The sequence below is a fragment of the Aotus nancymaae genome, unplaced genomic scaffold (genome assembly GCF_030222135.1).
Source record: "Aotus nancymaae isolate 86718 unplaced genomic scaffold, 86718_ANA_hifiasm-v0.15.2.pri h1tg000115l, whole genome shotgun sequence".
Taxonomy (NCBI): Eukaryota; Metazoa; Chordata; class Mammalia; order Primates; family Aotidae; genus Aotus; species Aotus nancymaae.
The window spans coordinates 10,180,291-10,205,261 of record NW_026988530.1 but is presented as its reverse complement, the minus strand read 5'-3'; the positions used below and the strand labels follow the sequence as shown (position 1 = coordinate 10,205,261).

The 24,971-nt window shown below is 39.2% G+C and overlaps 1 protein-coding gene across 5 annotated transcripts in view; it reads left to right on the top strand.

Moving 5' to 3' along the window:
* Positions 1-24,971, top strand: part of PALLD (palladin, cytoskeletal associated protein) — a 463,427-nt gene that overhangs the window by 181,012 nt on the left and 257,444 nt on the right. For 4 of the 5 annotated variants that reach the window (XM_064371018.1, XM_064371019.1, XM_064371017.1 and 1 more), the window contains one exon: positions 18,064-18,242. In XM_064371018.1, coding sequence (XP_064227088.1) covers positions 18,064-18,242 — 179 coding nt within the window. Of the gene's footprint in view, positions 1-4,648; positions 4,702-18,063; positions 18,243-24,971 lie in introns of those variants that run through there. The other variant, XM_064371021.1, reaches the window with a different exon arrangement.

Sequence of the window (24,971 nt, the reverse complement as noted above, 5' to 3'; positions counted from 1 at the left end):
ACATAATTGTCCTAAAAAGTATCTATTTCTTTGCATCTTTTAAAATGCACCATAAATGGAATATTCTAATATCATTATGTTTTTCTTTATGTTTCTCTTTTGTACATTTTGGTAAGTTTAAAATATATAAAGTGTCCAGGCACGGTGGCTCATGCGTATAATCTCAGCACTTTAGGAAGCTGAGGTGGGCACCTGAGGTCAGGAGTTCAAGACCAGCCTGGCCAACATGGTCAAACTCCATCTCTATTAAAAGTGTAAAAATTAGCTGGGCGTGGTGGTGGGTGCCTGTAATCTCAGCTACTCAGGAGACTAAGGTGGGAGAATTGCTTCAACCTGGGAGGCAGAGGTTGCAGTGAGCTGAGATCACATCATTGTACTCCAGCCTGGGTGACAAGAGCGAAATTCCATCTCAAATAAATAAATAAATACATATATGCATACATAAGTACATAAATGTAATATTTATATTTGCTTGCAGTAAAAATAAATGAATAATGCTCCAAAATGAAAAGTTAAAGTTCTTCTCTAACCTCTCGCAGCCTCTACCCCTCCTCTCAAGATAAGTTACAACCTTCCAAAAATATATTGTCCAATAAAACCACAGTGGTATAGAGTGGAAGTCTGCAGTTAGTCTACAATATGCTTTCTACAACTGTACCTAACATTCTTTTTACAGGCTGCATAGTATTTCATTATGTGGGATACCATAATTGAATTGCCATTTCCTTTATGATGGACATTTAGGGCAAGTTGAGTGTTTTCCTGTTACTCTTTCTGAAAAGTGCTGAAATGAACATTCTTGTCTTTCCTGTGTCTTTATGTCCTTTTGTGAGTAAATTAAGCACAACTTCCTAGAAATGAAACTGCTGGGTCAATTGCATATGTATCCTAAATTTTGCCAAATTCTTTTCTTAACAGATTACACTAAATTATATTCCCACATTAGTGACAACAATTTTTAATATTATCAATGTTAGCTTGTATTTTAAATGTCTTAATTTTCCTTTTAGATGCTCACATAGCTCCCAACTGGAAAACTGGACCCATCCCCTGCCACCGTCTCCACCAAGAACCCTGCATACCCTCTGCATATCATATTCATATAACAGTATTACCAAGTACAGTAGTGCTTTCTGAATGTCCCTTTCTTTCCTCCTTTATGAAAAATATGTACAGTCTGATGATATTGTTTGCTAAACACATAAATGTATTTATAGATGGCTTTCTAAAGAGTAAGTGATATGATCCAAACTTTGGAAAATTGGATTCTGCTCACAAGGGGGTTGGAAAGTGCCTTTTCAGGATCTTAATTAAGCTTAGCTAATTGTAATTCCAAGATTGATGCAAGAAGGCAAAATGTTCAAGGATGAAGTCAATTTTTCCTGAGGTTAGGAATAAATCTATAAATTCTAGTTATATGAATCGCTAAAGAATTATTGCACAGGGATCAATAAATCACTTCTAAAGCAGTGTTAGAAGGCTGTTTCACCTGAGTATACTAGTTACAATTGCATTATTAGGCTCAGGAGTGTTGGACAAACTGGTTCTTTTAGCTTTTAACATTGCAGTAAATGGCTTGGCAACAGATTTAACATTTTCTTTGTAACGTCCAAAGTTAACTCTTTTTTTGCTTAAGATCTGGAATGTTCCCAACACAAAGAAATGATAAATGTTTGAGGTGAGGGCATCCCAGTCACTCTGAGTGGATCAGTACCCGTCACCCTCATGCATCAAAATACCACATACACCCTAGAAATGTGAACAGTCACCATGTATCAATTAAACAAATGAAATAGCCCAGCCCTACCTCAGACCAATTAAACCAAAATCTCTCAAGATGGAACTCTCTTTTCTTTTTTTCACCAACGTTAGCTCTTTAGTCACTGGCCAGAAAACCTCTAATCCCAGCAGAATTTTAGAGCTATTAAGTACTTTAGTTCTTAGCCGCTTAGAAATCATAATGACATAATGATGCTTTACAAGAAGAGGTAGGGGAGGAGGGAAGAATTTCTACTTCTCCTCCTCAGTGACATGAGGGTAGAGAAGAAAAGTGAGAGGTTATAACCATGCATATCTGCATGTTATGTTTACTTGAACAAAAATACAAATTTTATCTGTTATTGAGAAGAATTGTTTTTGAACAAAAGTGAATAGCTAAAAATAGTGATTCTGTACAACCAACTAAGGGGCTGGTTTTCCTTTAGTCTTTTTGTATTTGTTTTGTTTTTGTTTTGGCTTGTCAACACTGAGAGTACCTGATGGGGCAGATGGAGGCAGACTGAATACTCCACACCCTCTTAGGAGGCTAGAGTCTGAGGGTTAAAATGCTGAGGGGTGGATGTTGCTTGAAGCCTCACATACTGCATGACCATGGCAGAGAGTTCCTTGAGCAGTGAAAAGCACTTTTCTGTCCCAACAGATAGGCTTATGTGTGTGCCAGTCCCAAGCAGAAATCATGACTTTACTCTATAGGTGATAAGCATGAGATTCTTCCCCAAGAAGAATGTTGAAAAGTCAGAAAGGATATAAAAATGGGAGGAAAAGGTGGGATATTCAGGAAACTATCAAAATATGTACATGTAAAAATAAACTTTTCATGGAACTTATTCTTTGGTTAAATAACAACATTTAAAAAACCTCTTCAAAGCTCTCAAATGGGCCTTTGAAAAATTAAATTACAACCACATTGGATTTGAATTTAGCATGGGATTTCCTAACGAACATTTTTAAAGTTAGAGGTTCTACATGAATGAAATAAGGCTAAAACATGAACCTCAGGAAGAAACATTGGAAACTTCAGTACAAAGGAAGTTACTAGTGAATATGATTAAATTTAGAAAGCTTTCCTATGAGAGAAAATACTCTGTCAGACATTGATTCAGGTTTTTGTGCAAAGAATGAAAGCACTATTTGAAATATATTTTGTGATGCAAACAGGGCAACATCGTAGTATTTTTTGTGTATGCTGAATCTAAGCTTCATTTAACAGCTGAAGTGTCCCCAATAAACCATCCTAATTAGAAAGCCCCTGGAAATCTCCTGCATTATCTTAATTAAATTAGGCTGATCTAATAAAGGCATCATAATGAAGAGGACTGTGCCTTTCGTTACTATGCAGCACACCAGGCATTAGATGATTTGTCCCACTTTCAGGCATCAGTTGTCATGCTTGTTAAAAGAAAAGAAAAATGATAACACCAGTCATCATAGTCCCTCAAGGAATCATCCATCTAGTTCTTGAATTTTCTTTACAACACCCCTCTCAATTATTTCTTCCTCTTCAGAGCATCTAGTGACAGGGAACTCACTATGTCATTTTGATCAATTTCATCTTTGAACACGTGAAGTAGTTTTAGCCATAAGAAACCTCAGGAATTTTTTTAGTTCCTTCGACATGGACCTATCATAGTACCCAGACAACTTTTTAAGCTCGATTTCAAACAACCTGGAAAATCAGTGGATCAATGGAACACTAAAGGCTGTAGGGAGACTATGATCATTCTTGCCCAAAGGCATTGCAAAAAGGCAGGTGTGTAAATGTCATTTACATATAGGATAGACCTCTCCACCTTTTTCTAGTACAGATTAATTTTTAATTTCCCAATATCTATAAATTCCCAGAATGGTAAGGTCGTGAGGAAACACTTTCTCCTAATGTACACAGACTTGAAAGCTGTTGACCTGTCTTCCTTATCACAGACAGTTCTTGGGAGCCCCAAGGAGAGAGATGGCTGAGACAGAGATCACATTGTCTGGCTGTTCTGCTATACACATATTGGGCTCTGATAATTAGAACATTGATCCACAGCACAACCTTTGAGTATGCTGTTCTTTTCCTTTGCAGCAAACATATAGCCGTTATCATCAGTTATTGTTTTTTTAAGAGGCAGAATCTCACCATGTTGGCCAGGCTGGCTTCAAACTCCTGGGCTCAAGCAATCCTTCAACCTCAGCCTTCTAAGCAGTTGGGACTACACATGGCTCATCAGTGATATTTTTAAACACAGAAAGACATATATTTTTATTTGCTTTTGCAAACAGAGTAACTATTATGAATTTCCTGCAACCTGTAAATATCATATGCTAAAGCCTTTTTTTCTGATTCCACCTCTTCCCCACCCCACCATGTAACAGCTTTAGAGTTGTTTTCTTTGGGGGAGGGAGGGGTGTTATGTGTATTTTTTTTTTTTTTTTTTGTCTTTTGCCAAGTCTCTAAGTGCCTCTGAAGCCAATTTTTAAAAGTTGTGCATTGTGAGATCACAGTTGCTTTGGGGCATACAGGATGTAAGCACAAAATGATGGACTGTAGCCAGGTAGTGAGGGCTCTAATTGTAGTCAGAAAGAAGAACATTTTCACCGTGACATAACAAAATCTGTATTTTTCAAAGAAAATGATTTAAATCTGTATCAAGTCATAACATTAGTTTCCCACTGGAAAAAAAACTGGTCTATTATTAATAGAATGAGATGCCAGCCTTAGGCAATTTGCTCTGAAAAACCAACTGAAATGAAACATGGCATTTTATTCGTTATTCAAATAGCCAAATAAAACAAGGTGTAATTAGTCCTGACTTCCTGTTCTTGCTCACACACCTGAGGCCCCTCCCTCTCTGCTGTAGCTCCGCACACCCAGGCAGGCTCTCAGGGGAAGCAGTGGAGCAGCTTTCTTGGACAACAGCTCACTTGTCTACATATTCAAAAGTATGTATTTGATCAAATGGTTGGGAGGAGGACAGGTATTATTTAGAAAAGTACCTGTGTGACTAGAACAAGAAAAGGAGCTGTAAAGCAGCCTTTGCAGAATGTTTGTGAATCTTTCAGGAACTTGATTCAAGGAGTGCGTCGGATGTTAAATCCAGGCATATATGTATATGGCTACTTGGGGTGTGTGTGTGTGTGTGTGTGTGTGTAAAAGTGTATTTTCACATTTTTAAAAAATGAAGACATTGACAATTTTAGCCAGAACATTTGGTACAAGGCCTATAAGTGCTACCTGCTAAGAATATAATTCCTTCTACCTCTAAGGTTTCATTATTAAAATAAAAGAGTTCTCTCATCAATGGATACTTCATTTATCACAGCTCTCCTTGGAAAGCTGACCTCTAAATGCGAACTTCCAGAAGGAACACAGAATAAGAACGAGGGAAAAGCATTCAGGAAAGAGGGTGGCTTTGAAAGGAGTTAGCTGGGAAAATCTTGAGAAAGAAAGTGAGCCCATTTCTGTACATGCAGTTATTGCCTGGTGGGCAGTTTACGGTTTAGCTTTGCATGTGCTCACTCCCTGTTGTAGGTACCTGCTTTGTGGTTCTGCAGAGACCACACCAGCCACATTTGAACACCATTAGACTAGACTAGAGCCAGAACTCTGAGAAGGGAGGCTCTTCCTCGGCCTCTGACAGAGTCGCCACCAAATCTGACTGTCCTCCTTGCTCTCAGCAGTTGAATTTGGCTCCGTGGATGAAGCCTCAACCAGTTGCAACCTCGCTTGGAGAGTAGATGAAAAAGAAAGAAGCAAAGGCTTTTGAATTCTAAAGTGTCAGCCTATTTTCCCTTCCTTCTCAATCACTTCTTTCATTCAGTTTTCTCCTCTTATCTTCATAGTCATGATTAGACAGATTAAGGCAAGAAACTGGGGGTTTTGCTAATGAACTTCGGGAAATTTTAAAGGACACCTCCTGTGCTTTGACTTTTGGGGAAAGCTCTTCCCTCGTTTAGGAAAAAGTTGCATTGTATGGAATTGTTGGTCAGATGCAAAGAAATAACTGCTGGGCTTTCTAGGAGTCTGTACATGAACTGTTTCACGTGGGTTTCTGCACTTCCCTAGAGTTAAAAACACCAACAGGAGCTGCATCCCTTTTCCCTAGTTTGGCTCTAGTCCTTTTGAGTTTCATAATTCTGAGGTGATCATTGTATTCTAGTGGACAAGTTCCAAAAACACAGAAGACTGACAGCATTGTCTGATAAAGCATCTCCCATTTTATCCCCTTTGGAATGTAATCCAAGTTACAACAATAGATAATAATTACCTGCCATAATTGTAGCAACAAAATAGCTGAATGTGCACCTCTAGCTGATTTATGTATGCAATTTATCATTCTCAAGCTCGCCATAATCCATTCTTTCCCCCTCATGCTTTGAAGCCTTGGAAGCATTCAATACAAATTTTCACAATATAGGTGACTTTGAAGTGAGGCTTGTCAGGTCATGCTGACTTACTTTTGTACTCGCATAAAGAATTGGTGAGGATGAATCTTTTATTTTAACTAACAAGTGTGACTTGAGAATTTGTGAATGACCGACGGATGGGTTGGGAACCTTTTTTTCCTTCACATATTGTGAAATGTACTTCTGTCTACTCATGGGAATGAGTCACATTTGCAAAAAGCCATAATGTTCACTGGTGCCAAAATGACATTTTTAAATTTCTCTGACAATGAGCTATAAGTAGGACAGCTGCCCATCCTAGTTTGCCTGAAACAGTCATTATTTATTCCCATAATTATCAATGGTTACCTATTATTTCATTCTCAGAAATGTCCTGGCTTGGACAATGTATTATATGCTCACCCTGCATATCCAAATAGTGCAGGAAAACCCAGTATTTTCTTTTTTTTTTTTTTATATTTATCATAACATTCTTTTTTTTTTGTTTTATTGCATTTTAGGTTTTGGGGTACATGTGAAAAACATGCAAGGTTGTTGCATAGGTGCATACGTGGCAGTGTGATTTGCTGCCTACCTCCCCTTCACCTATATCTGGCATTTCTCCCCATGCTATCCCTCCCCAACTCCCCACCCCCCCGCTGTCCCCCCCACTCCCCACCAACAGACCCCCGTGTATAGTGCTCCCCTCCCTGTGCCCATGTGTTCTCCTTGTTCAACACCCGCCTATGAGTGAGAACATGTGGTGAAAACCCAGTATTTTCATGTGCCATGGCTAAATGGCAGCTTATTTAAAAAAATAGAAAATTACTGGAATTAACAGTTAAAGATACGTGAGAGATTAGAAATCCACATTTCACATTGACTCCTGTGTAAGAAAGCAATACATAAGTGTTGACTATTAAAACAGGCATGGCGAATATGTTTCAATTCAGGTGCCAACACTAATTGGTTGGTAGTGGCTGCCCCTAGCATCCATCATTGGAGAAGGACTCTGAAACCAAGGTGGAGACCAGTGGGATATGGGGCTTGCCCTATTACTGATGTCTGTCATAAACTCTGGAAAAAACTAGTTGTATACCAGGTATTCAATGTCACCACCATAGAGCCAGATGAGGTTTTAGTGATAATCCAACCCAGTGTTTTCAAAATGTGTTCCCAAAACACTGATCCTTCAACATGAATCTCAGAACACATGTTCCATGGTCCACTAAGATTGAGAGTGATGCCTACCATATTTCTCTTTCAGAAATTCAGTGTATATTGGCACAGAGCTCTAAAAAGTTCTGTTCAACTTTCTGACAGATGTTTAACTTTGTTTAACCCAGTGCTTCGTAAACCTATTTGGCCACAGAAACCTTTTCAGTGTTACCTGTCAACTTGCTACAGAACTAGTTTCTTAGTACACAGTTGAGGAAACTCTAGTCCAGCTCATTCCTTGCATTTCACAAATAAGGAAACTCAAGCCCCGAATGAGAGAAAGACTAGACCACAGTCAACTTGACTGATGTATGGAACTCATTGATATAGGAGATAAGAAGAAATAATTTAGGTAGGTAGTGAGGGTATAGGAGTCCTCAGTAAGGTTTTCCTTTTAATGAAAAGCAGCCCCAAAATTATTTTTTCTAGCAAAGATCAGCCAGTAAACTCCAGTTGCAGACATAGACAAACAAGTGCAAAGCTGGCACGAGTGAATGCCAGCAGCTGTGCCAGTAGGAACAGGCTACTTGGGACTAGGCATGCTCAAAATGGCGGCTCCACCTTCTCTTTTCTTTCCCAGCCGCATGTACAGTTAAGGAGCAGACAACGTGGGCTAGTCAAGTGGAAAGGCCATTTGCATAATAAGATTAGGATGGGGTGGCCAGCCTTCCCGAAACATCACAGTTGGTCCAGCCAATCTGTGGGTCCTATGTTAATCAGACACAGCCACTTCAAGCGTGCCTATAAAAGCCGGTGCACTCCCATTCGGGAGGCCCCTCTCTCAGAAAAGAGAGCTGTTCTCCTTGCTGTTTCTGTTGCCTGTTAAACCTTTGCTCCTAAACTCACTCCTTGCGTGTGTCCATGTCCTTTATCTTCTTGGTGCGAGACGATAAACTCCGGGTATTTACTCCAGACAAGGACACTGCTTTATCAGAAATGCTGACTCCAGATCCTAGCTCCTTTCCACTGCATCACCAATGAGGAAAATATTAGAAGCAATCGAAGATTTTAATAGCTTCGGGCAGGACAGTTATTTTGTAGAGTTCACTTATTTTCATAGGTGTTTGTTTGTTTGTTTTGCTCTGTCGCCCAGACTGGAGTGCAGTGGCACAATCTCAGCTCACTGTAACCTCCACTTCCCAGGTTTGAGTGATTCTCCTGCCTCAGCCTCCAGAGTAGCTGGGATTACAGGCAGCTGCCACCATGCCCAGCTAATTTTTGAATTTTTTTTAGTAGAGATGGGGTTTCACCATGTTGGTCAGGCCGGTCTTGAACTCATAACCTCGTGATCTACCCACCTCAGCCTCCCAAAGTGCTGGGATTACAGGCGTGAGCCACCACGCCTGACCACCCTGACCTGGTGGTGGTTTTGTTTGTTTGTTTTGTTTTATTTTGGTTTTTGAGATGGGATCTTGCTTTGTCACTCAGGCTGGAGTGCAGTGGTACAATCATAGCTCACTGCTGCCTCCAATTCCTGGGCTCAAGTGATCCTCCCACGTCAACCTCCCAGTAGCTGGGACTACAGGCACATGCCACCATGCCCAGTTAGTTTTTCTGTAGATTCACAGTCTTGTCATCTTGCCCAGACTGGTCTCTAAGTCTTAGGCTGAAATGATCCTTCCCCTTTGGCCTCCTAAAGTGCTGTGATTATAGGTGTGAGCCATCGTACCCAGCCTATATTGTTTTTTAAAGATGGTAAGTAAATATCTGTATATTCCTAGTGTCAGACACTAAGCTACCTCTCATGGTCAAAAAAAAAAAAAAAGGCAAGATAAAATCATTTTCATAGTTTAGTTTTATCTAGGCTGGTCCATTCCTCTATTTTATCCTTTTTCCTTTGGAGATAAAGTGGTTATTTGAGGAAAGAATTGCTAGACACGAATCTGGTTTTGGTTCAAATTCTATTTTATTATTTCCTGGGCTTTGAATTTCAAAAAAGCCTATCTATTTATTGGTCTCTTTTGGGCCATAAGGTTAAAGTACATCTGTTGTCCACACAAATTTAGCTATTGGCCTTCGAGCTAAGCAGTCATGAAATTATAGCCATAGTAAATTTAGACAATGATTAATTTCACTTTGGTCAGCCTATAAATCCACATGACAGAATAAACATAGTGTGTCATGTGGTTAATGTGAACACATGTAAAAAATTAAGAAATCTTTGGTGACAAGACAAAAAATACTCCATAAAAATTAATTGGTGTTTAATTGTGGATGTATGAAATGCAATACTTACAGATGGCCTGACTTGGCATGTAGGCATCAACAAAACTTATCTTGGGCATCACTTTCAAATTTTGTCTTGGTGGTTCTCCGGGTCATGGCAGACCACTGTCATTCCTTTGAGGGAAAAGAACACCTGGAAAATATAACCATTGCCGAAGCACTTATCTCTCTGAGGTTTTTTCCTACCCTTTATTTTCATTATTATACCATTACAGAAACCAGTTGCTTCAGTTTTCTTCAAGCATGGACTTCATGAAGCCATGTGGTTTCATGTGCTTTGGGAGAAGGAGGCAGCTGGGGGCTAAATTTGCCATCCTGAAATCATCCTTGACATCCCTTTGAAGATAAATGTTTCCAGGAAGTACAAATCAGTGAAGTGGTGAGGGAAAAATGGAGAGACATCTTTCAACATAACCTTGTTTCCCCTTGAGCATAAAGGAATTGATTTAAAGGAGAAAATAAAAACTCAACAGTTTTTAAAGGTTTTTATTTAATAAGCACCTCATTGTGTCTATTAACTGGCTTTTAACATTTACCATTTTGCTTAGCAGAGTTGGAGAACATTACCCAGGATTCATTGATGAAACTTGATAAGTGTTATAAGTCAGATTTGTTTCATTTTAAAAGCCACATGTTTAAAATACAGTGCACAGAGAATTTTCACGATACATAGTTGTGGTTCAATAAAATAAAGATAGCCAGAAGAAACTGTCACTCATAAAATCTATATTTCCTGCTAAGTGTTAGTATTAAAATAGATATTGCTAGTCAACTTGTAAGCCAAGCGATGCCATATGTGATTTTTTTAAACATAAACTATTCGTATTCTATACTAGAAGGTGTATCTTAGACTTTGCAGTGATTTGTTGGTTCCTTTCATTAATCATGAATTTATTCTCATAAAAATCAACACTCATGACCCTATCTTGGAGAATCAGAGTGTTCTGAGCATTCCCAGATGTGTACTGCAGTACCAGTGCACAGTTCTGAGCCTCACTGCCAGTTGCCAGGGTCACAAGAGAAACATATCTCTGGGACACATCAGGGAGGTGAATTTTTAAACATTCTTCCACCACTCAAGGATGGAAGTGATTGGTGGTTTTCAAGGACAGCCATTGGGTCAGAAGCAGCTGCAGCACCTTGATTTTAATTATCCTCCTGACCCCTTGATCCCTCACCAGAAAGGCTCTAGGACTGTGGACAGATGCAGCCACTTGCCTCTAACAACTGGACTCAGACCAAGTCAGCAGTCACATTTCACCTCACCTTGAAATGTAGAAAGTGAACAATTAGATATTGAACATTTTAATGTAAAACACCTTCTTGAATTTCAGTCCAGCCACATCTTGCTAGTGCCATAATGTGATCCTTGAATTTTTGGCACTATCTCATTTTTAAGCTGAAATGTTTGGAAAATCCTTATGGGGAAGGAGGAACCATTATATAACAACAATAATACACACACACGTACACATACACATGCACACACACATATACATACATGTATACATATTTATTTAAAAACATTTCAAAATCCCACAGAATAGTATAAAGAAATACACCATTTTACAAAACTATAGTGTTACAATCCTTTTTCCTCTATGTGCTATAATCCTTTATGAACAAAGGGAAAATTCAAGACTTGTGAATATTATCTCCTCTCCAACAAATTGATTGCAACCTGAGTATTATATCCAAAGAAACTGTATATAAGTATGAAGCTACAACCAACTTTGAAACATTTCTGAAGGAGTTCAGGTTTCTATGTGATGGAAAAACCTAAGCTCTTTAAGTAAAATGTATTCATTGTATTTCCTTATGTTTACAATTGGGTTTTCTTTTCTCTTAGCGCCTGCTGCTAGTCTCCTGAACTAAGAAACCTGGCTTAGCTGACATCTATGCTCCCAGTCAGTTCCTGCATCGTAAAGTGCAGTTGGTCCTTGATGAATGAATAAATGATTGATGAATGAATGAATGAGTATGACTACATCTTCTAATATTTTTACATTTTATTTCCAGTTAGTACAAGGTTATTTTCATAGCCTGTTTATGACCTTGAAATCTGACAGCCAGTCCCAACTGGTTTATTCTCATATTAGCAACTCAATTCTTTTGAAGGGGCATGTACCATGCCCACTGATTTTGCAAGGTTTAGCTCTCCAGCTTCCTTCAGCTCCTTGTTTGAGTGGCAGTTACATAGCTGTTTAACAGCTGCACCAGAAATTAAAGAGGAAGAATCAGTAAACTTTGTTAAAACATGTATCTATCTATCAGTAGATACATGTTTTGATGACAGATGAAAGTTAAAAGCATTAAGGAAAATGAGATTTTGGAGACTACTGGGTTTTTATTGTTTGTGTCCTTCTTTTTAATTGCTATAGATAAATGAGAGTTGCCTATATCTAAAAATATAATGACAGCTACTTTGCAAGGTACTTGTGAAAATAAAATAAGGTTATAGTTGCATATAATAGGCATTCAATAAATATTAATTCTCTTTATCTTAATCTGAATTTCCATAAGTCCTTAAGAATTATCATTATTCCCAAATATTGTATTATCTTTTCATCCTAATTATGAGATTGTAGTTACATATTTTTAATGATTTTATGGCAGAAATTTAAAAATTGGATTGAAGTTGATATTTATCAGAAGTTCAGAATGGGAATGTAGACAGCATTTTTTAAATATGCTACCTAGATACTGTTCACTAGATAAAAGGCTTCTAGGTATTCAAAATGGAATGAATAAAGGTTCGAGGGGGTCCTCAAGTCAAATTTTGCTTGAGTGGATTCTCTCTTAGTTGCATTACATACTTCCACCCACCCTCCTCTCTCAGTCAAACCCCTTTCCACTCTTAGTCCATAGTAATTAAACAGGGCTTTCAGGATCTGGAGGAAAGCAAGAATGTACCTCCTAGAAAGAGATCCAATTGAGGATGGCAAATGTGTTTCATTTCAAACTTCAGTTTTAGTTGCTTTGTAGCCTACACAGCTATCCTGAGGATTCTGAGATGTTCCATTTCACTAGTGAAGAACATTCTGATGAGTGACATCTGCCACGGGAAGAAGAGGGATAGTGCCCTTATTTATGCCATGCATTTACCAAACCTATACTTCATCCTCGTATGCTTCACAGTTTAGCTTGTCAGCCCAGGATCTCTTTCCCTAAGTGACACCAGCAACAAGAATTTAATGTGAGAAAAATTTCAAGAGGTCAAAATTTAACCAGCAGATCTCACATTTTCCTCTTTAGAGAATAGTAAATGTTTTGAGTTCTTTGCCAGGAAGCTGGTAGAATTGTGACCTTTGAGAAATTGAACTAAACAAACACCCTCTGGTCCAATGTGTGGTGTGTGCCAACACTTCAAATCTCTAAGATCCTCTTAGTTTAGGCAAGGTCATTCTTCTTTAATCAGCTACATAAAAAGTGGACGAGACACATTTCCTTTTCTGATATTTGCACTAACTAGATTATTTTGAGTTTAATTGTATGCATTTTAAATGCACTTCAGTTTGAGTTGATGAAAGTCTATGAGCCTCTATCCATATACATTTTAAAGCAGAAACTGTGGCTGATACAAAACTATTTATCTGTTCAGTTCTTTCTTCATCTGTAAGTATATTCTTCTTTGATAAGCTCTGTTATCAAATGTGCCCTGTGCGAAAATGTAGATTTGATCACTATTCACATATGGTGAGGTCAACAAATGAGGAGATGACTGTCATTGGAAAAATACTAGTTTGTTATTTGAAGTTCCCAAGAGGAGCGGCACGCGCATTGCAGGGGAAGCTCCAGGGTTGGTCAGAAGGCCAGGGAGCAAGGGGGAGCTTTGGAAGGAGCCTTTGTTAGGAACCCGCAGAAAAAACACAGGTGAGGCGAGGTAAGCAAGTTAGGACTGCCTCTTTTGAACACTTTCAGTGGGTTCTCAGGCATACAGGCTGTTTCTGGTTGTCTGGTATCTGGCCCTGGGTTGATGAGGGGAGGGAAGCTGTGGCCCTGAGTATGAGAACTCAGTAGAGCAGGTGCTGAGTGTGTGGGGTCTGGGTTGATTAGTTTGCATATGGAACATATGCTCCCAGAAAGGTCCTTTACATCTCTAGGAACTGACCAGCCCTGGGAGGGGCAGTCCCTCCAGGGTCAGCAATGTCCTAGATGCAAAATTGAATGCATGCAAAATTCTGTTCTTTTTCTCTCTGTACTCAAAAAAAAAAAAAATTAACCTCATTCATTTCCCTGTCGGATATCATCTGTATTGTTTCCTTATGCCATTCTTTGATATCAAATGCATTTATGCCAATTTCCCCAACTAGAAATCGACTTCTTGATTGTTTAAAAAAATGCAATTTTTAACTTTTAAAATTGATCCACAGAGTATTGCACATAGTTGGTGCTTTAAAATGCTTATTATCAGTCACACATTACTTTAAAGCATGGGTCTGATGAAAAAGCAAACAATGAAGAAATATGTGCTCTAACAGATTTGTAAAACGCTACATACATATTACATCTCACTCCTTGATATTTGCAATTCACATTTCCTCACTTAAGGCCCTGGGAAGTCCTGCAGAAAAGAAATTAACATTGTCCCAATCCAACCATTTACTTAGCGTATTTGACCGTGAAAATTTTTTCTCATTGAGTACCTGCTACCAATCTATGAATATGTTGCAGAATGCTTTTCTGTCATGTTTTTTCCATAGAATTTGTACTTTACAAAATAAGATTGTTATAAACTGAGTGATAATGGTAAGATTAAGGCTAAAGAAAATAATAAGTGCAAAAAAGTGCTTGAAATATACCTTAATACTGGCAGAACAGTTAAGACAATGAACAGATTTTTTACCTTAGTCTAACTCATCTATTTAGTCATATGAAATGGTTCATTATGTAATAAAACTCTCCCACAACTGCATATGGCAAAATGCTTGGTGCGTGTAAACCACTAGGCTGACCTGTTTTTGCTTTTTGGACATGCATATGTTTTGTTCTTCAGCTCAGTGAATAAAAGTGAAACAGCATCTCAGATTGTAACACAAAGTAGAAGAAATAATGCAGAGAAAATAATAAATTTGCCCAATAAGGTACAAGTGAAATAGTTAACACGACCCATGCATATTGCTTTCAGGGACAGCAACTGTCAACCAGGGAAAGTCAGTTATTGACATAAGTGCCTGTCAGGTGACTAGTTCTATGGTGTGAAAATGTGGTAACATAAGGTGTGACCCAAGAGGAGGAGGGGAATAAAACCTGCAAGTATTTGGATAGCAGGCTCTCCCTAGAAACAAAAAGGGCAGCACAGTTTCTGGCCAATATTTAGATCAATGTGTGTTTGATCTGTGATTGGAATCATTTGCATATCGGAACTAGCAATGGCAGAGCAAAGAGGCTCAACTGTGACTTTAGGAAAGTCATCTAGCTTCCAGTTCAGCTTCCTCATCTGTATGAGGAGATGAAACTTTAAGGTTGTTTTGTTAAATGCAAGACTGTATATTTAATGATTATGTTAGAAATATTTCATGAAATGATGTAGAAAATTCATTGATGAAGGGTGCAAGTAATTAATGGCTTCGCTTAACTGAAATATACTAGGATACAATCATGTTTCTGAGATCATAGGCCCACGCTGGATCTTTAAAGGTATAGTTGGATTTGGCACCTTGTCTTTATCACAACCATGGTACTTAACTTTCCATGTTATACTGAAATTAGCTCTTGATGGGCCTTTCTATCCTATTGGAATGTAAGTTTTTCCAGAGTAGCAGCCTGGTCTTATATTAACTTACTCTCTAGGTTTTAGCACAATGTTTGACACATTAATGTATTAAGTATGCCTTTTAATTTTCAGTATTTCTACTGCTTTGGCATGAAATGGACCAGAGATACAATATACATTTTTTTTAAAAAAATGGTTGCTATGTTAAACAAGTGAGCAACCTAGATGGAGAGCCAAGACTCTATAAGGCAGGTCGTTCTGGTCCAGAACATATCAGACCAACACTTCTTAAGCTTTAGGTGCACGTGATCACCTGGGAATCTGAACCAATTCAGTAGATTTGGGGCAAGGGCCAAGATACTGCACTTCTAATAAGCCCCCAGGTGATGCTGCTGCTGCTGGCTCCAGGACCACACTTTGAGTAGCAAAAAGCTCGAGTGGGCAACCTTTCTCTGTAAAGGCCCAGATACTGAATATTGGGGGCTTTGAGGGCCAAATAGTATGTTGTAACTCTGTCCCTATAATGCAAAAGCAGCCATGGACAATATGTAAATGAATGAGCATGGTTATGTTCCCCCCCAGCAAAAAAAACCTTATTTAAGGACTCCAAAATGTGAACTTGATGTTGCAAAATATTCTTCTTTTGATTTTTTTTTCAAACGTTTAAAAGTATAAAAACCATTCTTAGTTCAAGGGCCATATAAAAACAGGCAGTAGGCTTGCAGGCTGAAAGTTCCCTAAGTTAGAGGATAAGATACTAGTCACTTCGGTAGTTGGCAGAGGTTTCCCTATGGAGTACATCTAACCAAAAGAAACAAATCCTTCTCTCTATTGAACCTCTGTTGCGTTTTTTCAAGCTTCGGTTTCCCCCAATAGGTGATGTATATCTTTTCTATGGAAGGTAGAAATACTCTAATTGACAGTACAGACAGACAAACTCAACTAGTTTCAGAGTTTAGCAGGCATTATTTTTTATATTACCTGTAGCAGGTAATGCAGTTCCTCACAAATAGAAGAAGCTCTGTAAGTGTATATTCAGTTTATTTTTATCTGTTGAAGAAGCCTTTAGCTTGATCTTAAGGAAGAGTAGTTCCTAGATGGGATTAATGAAGAGGGTAAGAAAATAATTCAAAGAAGAAAATGTGGGCACAGAAAAGTAGGCAGATAATATTTGAGGACTATGTAAGGAGCTGCAAGTCCATGCAAATATTCGGCAGAAACAGAGGATTAGTATAAGAAAACGATAGGGCCCAAGTTGTATGAAAGCCGGCAATGACAGATCTGAAGTTTAGGGAATCATGTGTGTAAGGGAAGAAAGAATTTATAGTCTGCTGGTAAGGGAGGGACAAATTGAAACACAAAAAAGTACTGATGGGTGAGGATCTGGACTATGGCTTTGGAAAGATAACAGAAAAAAAAAGACTGGAAGATGACCCGGGGCTGGAAGGCCCTTCAAGACTTGGTGATAACAAAGAAAACCACACAGTGCTGTGGAATCAAGAAATACTGCCCTGCTCAAGTGCCTTCAAAATAATATGGCTTGCATGGCATAGAATGCTCAGTTGGCTGGTTATTGTATGTTCTTTAATTCCCAAAGTCTTATCTGTTCTTTGGTGAGAATCACATATTTAATGTTTAATATGGTTTCTAGGGTTGATACTCATAGTAGTAGCAAACTCATTTGCTATATTAACTATTTTCAAATTAAATTAGACAAAAGCCTACATTCTACCCCAAAAACAGAAAAAAGACTTAGTATTCCATGTCACATTTTCACAAAAGGATGTGAAATCCAAGTAATTTTATAGGAAATTAGACTTAGAGAAAATCTCTAAGTGCTCATTAAGAGCTTAAATGGACAATATTTTCCCAGAGAATTCAATCCTTTTAGTTCTAAGTGGCAGATTTCTACACATTTATTTAATAATAAATCCCATTTCGAGTTTTTCTTTTTTAGGGTGGCTTTGGGCTTTGTTTTGTTTTGTTTGTATGTTTGTTTCTTGGTAAAATGTAAAGGCAACCAGATGTTACTGAGAATCTGAGGTGCTGGGGGAAGAGGAGAGAGAGGGAGAGGTAACCTGTGTTCAGTCTGATAGCCTGTAGTTTCCCACATGAAGGGCCTGATTGTTTGGGAAAGGAAAAGTGCTGACCAGCAAGAATGAATTACAGCACAACTGCTATATCTCTCCACATCTTGGAGGCCAAGGCGGTCTGCTAGAAGGTTTTGTAAATATCAGAAATGTGGAAGGCATTAAATCTGTTACTGCTCAGCTGATCAGAAGTCTTAAAGGTCAACAAAAATATTGCTGCCTGTGATTTTTTTTAACATGATGATAAGTTTCCTTTCACATATTAAACATTTTGAGCATAATGTTTATATTACTTTTATATTTTTCTTTAGGTAAGAATAATAGATAAAATTGTAATAAATGTAGGAGGCATTTGTTACAAAGCATTTTACGACACTGAGTTTCTGTTTCTTTTATTTTATAACTGAAATGTTCTTTCTGAGTTTGACAGCATCACTTGAGTTGATAAAATGTACAAGGTGCTTTACAGAGAAAACCTGTGAGAATTATCTAGTCATTAATTTCACAGTCTAAATTGTAGAGTTTCCATCAATAACACTGATACTGATTTTTTTTTAATCAACCAAACATCGTTTTGCATAGCACCAGCCTTCACTTCTGCTTAATTGTTTTAAACATCACCATTTCCTTTCTTTTCCTCCTGTCCTTTGACCTCCATTTGGCCTGCAGATGGTTCTGTGAAGGGAAAGAACTGCACAACACTCCTGATATCCAAATCCACTGTGAGAGTGGGTATCTCCATACCCTGATCATAGCAGAGGCCTTTGAGGACGACACAGGTCGCTATACCTGTTTGGCCACGAATCCCAGCGGCTCAGACACAACATCTGCTGAGGTCTTCATTGAAGGTAAGGAAGGGTGCCTGGCAATGGGGGATAAAGGGCTGTTGATGTTCTAATCACTCCAGTATCCTAGGGAGTGTGAATATGCCTTTCCAATGCAAACAGCACAACAGTGTTCTAATTCCAACTTCATTTCCCTGAGAACCTTTAGAAATGGAACTGTTAGGCACCCATCAACTATCTCCAATGCCAACATTTGTTCCTTTCAATGTAGAACATTTCCACTACATTAACTCGAATTATTTAAAATGTAAGGTATCCAAATTATTTTTATCTTTCTCTAGTAAATGAAGCGTGGGAACATAATTGAAGTACCATATCAAGCAAAGTTAAATGATAAATGACTCAGAACTCATTCATTTTACTTTAAATGAATTTTAAGTGAATACTTTTAATGTTCTAGTTTTTACTAAATTCTAGAATGTTGCCTCTTTTGTTAAGACTCCATTATTCCTGCTTAATGTACTATGAACTTGTGAGAGGTGAGAATATTAAAGAATCCATGTTGTATTAAAGAATCCATGTTGTATTAAAGAGGGGTAAGTGGAGGATGGGATCTTTCTGTTGTTCTGTTAATTCATTTTTGACAGGATTCAGTCTCCACAGAGTTGGAAAACTTGATATCAAAGTGTTATATTTTACATTTTTATTGTGTTTTGATCAATACCAATAATTTGCAATACTTGGAAGTGTTTTAAGCACTGTAGTGTTTATACTGTTCCTAAATCCATAAATTGATGAGTGCTCTGTTAATTGGTTGCTTTTTAAAATAACAGTTAAAATACAGAAAGAATATTAAAATCCTTGAGATCCGCAATTTTTTAAACCATTTAATAGCACCAATATCTTCATTATGTAAAGGTGAAGAAGGCAAAATGTGAGCCACCATTTATAGCTCCTTCAAGAACTGACCCACAAAAATTAGCTTTAAAAGTAGGGCCAGGTGAGGTAGTTCATGCCTGTAATCTCAGCACTTTGGGAGGCCAAGGCAGGAGGATCTCTTGAGGCCAGGAGTTTGAGACCAGACTGGGCAACATACTGAGACCCTGTCTCTTAAAAAAAAAAAAAAAAGAAAAGAAAACAAAACAAAACAAAAAACACTTTTTTAAAGTTAGCCTGGCCTAGTGGCATGTACCTGTACTCCCAGCTACTCAGGAGGCTAGGGAGGGAGGATTGCTTCAGCCCATGAGGTTGAGGTTACATTGAGCCATGATGACGCCACTGCCCTCCAGCCTGGAAGACAGAGCATGAACCCATCTCTTAAAGAAAAAAGAGGAAAATTTAAAAATAAAAAGTAACTATTACTGATGACTAAAAGTATATCCCTTTACTTTGAGCGAAAGCATCCTCCACAGTGTCTTCGGTAGCATCTTGGAATGCCTCAAGGCACCTTTCCTGCTAATACAAACAAAAACAAACCTTCTGTATGTAGTGACAACTAATACTTACATGATACTTATAAAATCCTCACACACACACACATAATCATTTACACTTTGCCATCACCTATGAGGTATTATTAGTGTTCCCTTTTTACAGCTGAGGCCCAGAGAGGCAGGAGAAACGTGTTTAAAGTCACACAAGAATTTTAACCTGGACAATCTTGCTCCAGGGCCGGTATTAACCACTCTGTCATACTGATAGGTATTTTAAAGTGCTGCATCAATGAAAACTGAATGACAAAAAGATGTTTAAAATTTCACTAATGAGTTAGCAGTATTATCATGGGTGGGTTATGTAGCAAACTTCTTAAGGCATCTTAGAATATAGTGAAGGGAACTTAAATTTCTGTAAAAATCCTGTCTGCTAAATGATGATCAGATTTGTCTCCAAGTTCAGAGAGAGCGATTTTAATTGAAATTGTTCATTTGCTTGCAAGATTGCTAGAAATATGATAAATTTTGGGATGTGCTGCTTCTATACTACAAAGATTAAATGAAATCACATTAGATTTAAGTAAAAGTCCATCAACTTAATTTAACCAACATTAAGACCCTATCAAGTGCCATACAGTGCGGGTATAAATGTGGTTAAGAGACAATCCCTGGTATCAAGGAGTTGGCAATCTAACAGCAGAGAAACATATTAAATAAAAAAAAAAAAGCCAGGCATGGTGGCTCACACCTGTAATCCCAGCACTTTGGGAGGCCAAGGCGAATGGATCACTTGAGGTCAGGAGTTTGAGACCAGCCTGGCCAAAATGGTGAAATACCATCTCTACTAAAAGTACAAAAATTAGCTGGGCATGATGGTGGGTGCCTGTAGTTCCAGCTACTCAGGAGGCTGAGGCACAGGAATCACTTGAACCTGGGAGGTGGAGGCTGCAGTGAGCTGAGATCCTACCACTATACTCCAGACTGAGACTCCAGAGCGAGACTCAGTCTCAAAAAAAAAAAAACACACCAGAATATAAAATGATAAATTAGTATTATAATAAGTGGTATAAGAGAAATTGAAAGCTTTTTAAGAACTTATAAAAGTTAAATGCATAATATATAAGATATATAAAAAATCATATATATAATATAAAATGAGATATTTCATTGCCTCTTGAAACCAACTGCAGAATCTACCTCAGATAGACTCAAACTCTCACCACACTGATCTTTAACTTTAAATGTGGTTCTCCTGTATAAAAGCCTCTGAGCTGCCAGTCCTTTCAAATTATCTGCATGAGGTGCTGAATATGAGAAAAGTATACCTCTAATTCTGTATGCCATGTATCGTCCATGTTCAGGACTTGAACAGAGATAATGGATTTCTTCCAGTTCACAGCTTTCCATGTGACATTGCTGAACTTACCGAGACATCCAACATGATTGGGTATCTCTGATTTTAGATAGATCATATATGACTTTAGATAAATTGAAGGGAGGGTAAGGAAGCTGGGCATAGCAAGAATGAAGAGTTGTGAGGATTGAATCTGCTAAGCCTAACAAAGTGCTTTAGAAAGCTGGCTCCTTGGCCTTGTGAAATATGAATAATTTTTTTAAAAACAAAAGATTTTAGTGTTTTTATCCCTAAGAACAGTTATGTGAAGTGGGAGGGAACCTCAGATGAATTCTTAGCCTCAACTTATGACTCAAAGTAAGAAATTTTTATATTTTACTTATTCTAGCACTAAATTAGAGTCACCCTTATTCCTGTTGAATTGCTTCCTGAAGCATGTCGTTACTACATCAGCAGTCATTGGCAGCCTATCTATCAGAGGGTAGAAAAATTTCTTTCTGAAATTAAAATCTCAGCAAAGCCTTCTCTAAAAATTTAACAACCTACTAATTAGAAACTGTCTAAATTTCACTATCTCATCATGCATCAAGTTTTAGAATGATGCAAAAGAAATTACAGCATAAGAACAGTGGCTAGCATCCCTTTAAGCCCTGTTCTTCATTTTTACAGAGGTCATCTCATTTCATCCTTAAAAAAATCACTCTCTTTAAAAAATTAGTATTTTTTTAAATTGACAAAAAATAATTGTACACATTCTGTGTGACACTGCTGAACTTACTGAGGCATCCAACATTGTTGGGTATCTCTGTTACCAATGTAGTTACATTTTGATACGTATTACATATAGTGATCAGATCAGGGTAATTAGCATATCCATCATCTCAAATGTTTATCATTTCTTTGTGTTGAGAGCACTTGGTATTCCCCCTTCCAGGTATTTAAGACCATATAAGGTATTATTGTGAACTATAGTCATCCTATTGTGATATGAAACAGTGGAACGTATTCCTCTTAACAGTTATAGCTGTGATTTTTAATGGTCTCTTCCTATCCCCCTTCTCTGTCCCCTTTCCAGCTCCTCTCAGCCTCTGTTCTGCTTTCTACTTCTATGACATCAATTTTTTAAACAGAAAGTTAAGCACTGCATGGTCTCACTCATGTGAAAACTTAAAATCACCCCATTTTATAGTTGAAGAGAGTGAAGTTTTAAGAGGCTAAGTGATGACCAAGATGGCACCTATACGCATGTGCACACACACACACACAAACACCTGGGAGTCAAGGATTCAAACCTAGGGAGTCAGACTCCTGAATCTGCCCTCTACCTACAGCATAAAATGCAAATAAACTCATGACCACTGGGGCAGCTACAGTTCCTCACCTTCATCTGGTCACAGGATTTAGGATCTGAGCACAGCGCTTTTCAGGACATATAATTGCGCACTTTTTGGTCATTCTTAAGAATATAGTGGGTGACTACTGGAAGGGAGGTAGCGGTTCACCGCGAGGCACACAGCAGCGAAAAAGCAGGCCTCTGCCCTTGCTGCACTAACACTCCCGAAGCGGGGCATATAACCCAGTAAGCTGGTAAGGCAGCAGCAAGTGCTGCAAAGGAAACCAAGGTGGCTGATGGGACATGGTGATCAGGAAGGCCACTCCAAAGAGATGACATGTAGTCTCAGACAGGAGCCTGAGAAGGAGCCAGTAGGGAAGACTGGGGAAAGAGTGCTCCAGACCAAGGGAACAGATGCAGAAGCGTGAGGACAGTCAGATGTGCCCAAGGAGCAGGAGGGAGTCCAGGGTAACTGGAACATCAGATGGAGGTAGCTCAGAGGCTTGGGCCACAGCTGGGTACACAGGACACAGGGACTAATCACTGTTAGTTTGGCTAAATATAATTGAGAATCATGGAGGGTTCAAACCGATTCATGTTTTTTAAGTGACACTTTGGTTTATCATTGGGGAGACCAGTAGAAGCCTATTGCAGCAGGACAGAGGAGAGACGCAGGTGTGTCAGGAGGACACGAAGTAGACAGCAGAGTGAGTCAGATTCAAGCTGGGCTCAGAGGCAGATCCAAAAGCCCTGCAGTGCTTCCATGTGGAGGTGAGGGGATGAAAGGAATCAGGGATGACTCTGTGGATTCAGCTATACTGCTTGTGAGGACAGTGTTGCCAATCTCTGAAATGAGGAAGATGGGAGAGGAACAGGATTAGGGGACAGAAGGAATTGAGTGCTGTCTTTTGAATATGCTGTGTGTGTGTGTGTGTGTGTGTGTGTGTGTGTGTGTGTTTGGAGATGGAGTCTCTGTCGCCCAGGCTGGGGTGTAGTGCCGTGATCTTGGCTCACTCTGCGTGTGTGTGTGTGTGTGTGTGTGTGTGTGTGTGTGTTTGGAGGTGGAGTCTCACTCTGTTGCTCAGGCTGGAGTGTAGTGCCATGATCTCGGCTCACTCTGTGTGTGTGTGTGTGTGTGTGTATGTGTGTTGTGTGTGTGTTTGGAGATGGAGTCTCACTCTGTCCCCCAGGCTGGGGTGTAGTGTCGTGATCTTGGCTCACTCTGCGTGTGTGTGTGTGTGTGTGTGTGTGTGTGTGTTAGACAGAGTCTCACTCTGTTGCCCAGGCTGTAGTGTAGTGCCACGATCTTGGCTCACTGCAACCTCTGTCTCACGGGTTCAAGTGATTCTCTTACCTCAGCCTCCCAAGTAGCTGGAATTACAGTCATGAGCCACCATGCCCTGCTAATTTTTGTATTTTTAGTAGAGACAGCATTTTGCCACAGTGGCCAGGCTGGTCTCAAACTCCTGACCTCAAGTGATTTACCTGTCTCAGCCTCCCAAAGTGCTGGGATTATAGGCGTTAGCCACTGCGCCCGGCCTGAACATGCTGTGTTTGAAATCTCTGCTTAGCTAGCCACACAGATGTGTCAGGTCGGTAGTTGCAGACATAAACATAGATGTCTAGAGCACAGGGTGAGAATGCTGTATTGGGAGAGCGTCAGGATATAGATGGTAACTAAAGCTGTGGGACTGGGACTGGACACAGCTCCAGACAGATCAGCTAGGGAGAAGAGGGGATGGGGACGAGGAAGGGGTCTGAGTCTCAACTCCTGCCTGTTGAAGTTGAAAGAGGAGTTGCCAGCAAACAAGAATAAGAAGGAAGAGCCCCCCCAGGGTGCAAGAGAAACCAGACTAAATGGGGTAAGGGAAAGCAAGAGAGAGTTTCCAGAAGAGGGGGCTGTGGGCTGTGTCTCCTGAGAGATCCAATTAGATTCGGGCCAGCAGCAAACCACTGGGGTCAAGCAACAGTGGGTGTTGTCAGCGATTTTAGCAAGAGGAGCAAGCTGGATGAATCTGAACAGGGTCAAAGGTCAGACGGTACTGGTTGAGAAAATTTTGTGAAATATGGAAAGAGAAGCAGCAAATAACAGATATTTGTTGGAGAAGTTTTGCTTAACCACCAACAGAAATAGGGGCTGGTATCTGGAATGGAGCATGGGGTCAAAAAGATGGTTTTTCACAGTGTGTGTGTTTTTAGGCAGGCGTTAGTAGAATATGTTTACAGGCTGTTGAAAATAGTGTGAGAGAAAAATAGAGCATGCAGGAGGGAGAAGAGTAAGATGGGGAAAATAAATGGAATCTGTACTGGAATGTGAGAGGGTATGCTCAAGAACTAGCTGGCAGAGAGAGCCTCTCAAGGATTTCCTATATAAATAGGAAAGATCCATGTAAACATGTGAAATAAATACAGACATCTCAAGTTTCCACCACTGCATCCCTGTGTGATTATAAAATGAATTACACAGACCGTTATAGCTTTATGAGCTCCAAAGAGGGCAGGATGGTGCCCCTGAAATGTGGACTGAAGGAAGCTGGATTAGACCGGACTTTGTGGATAAAGAGGATTGGGGTCAGGTGGAGAGGAGGGCAGGGCAGCATGAAAAAGGAGGGGAACATTGAGATACCATCTCACGCCAGTTAGAATGATGATCATTAAAAAATCAGGAGACA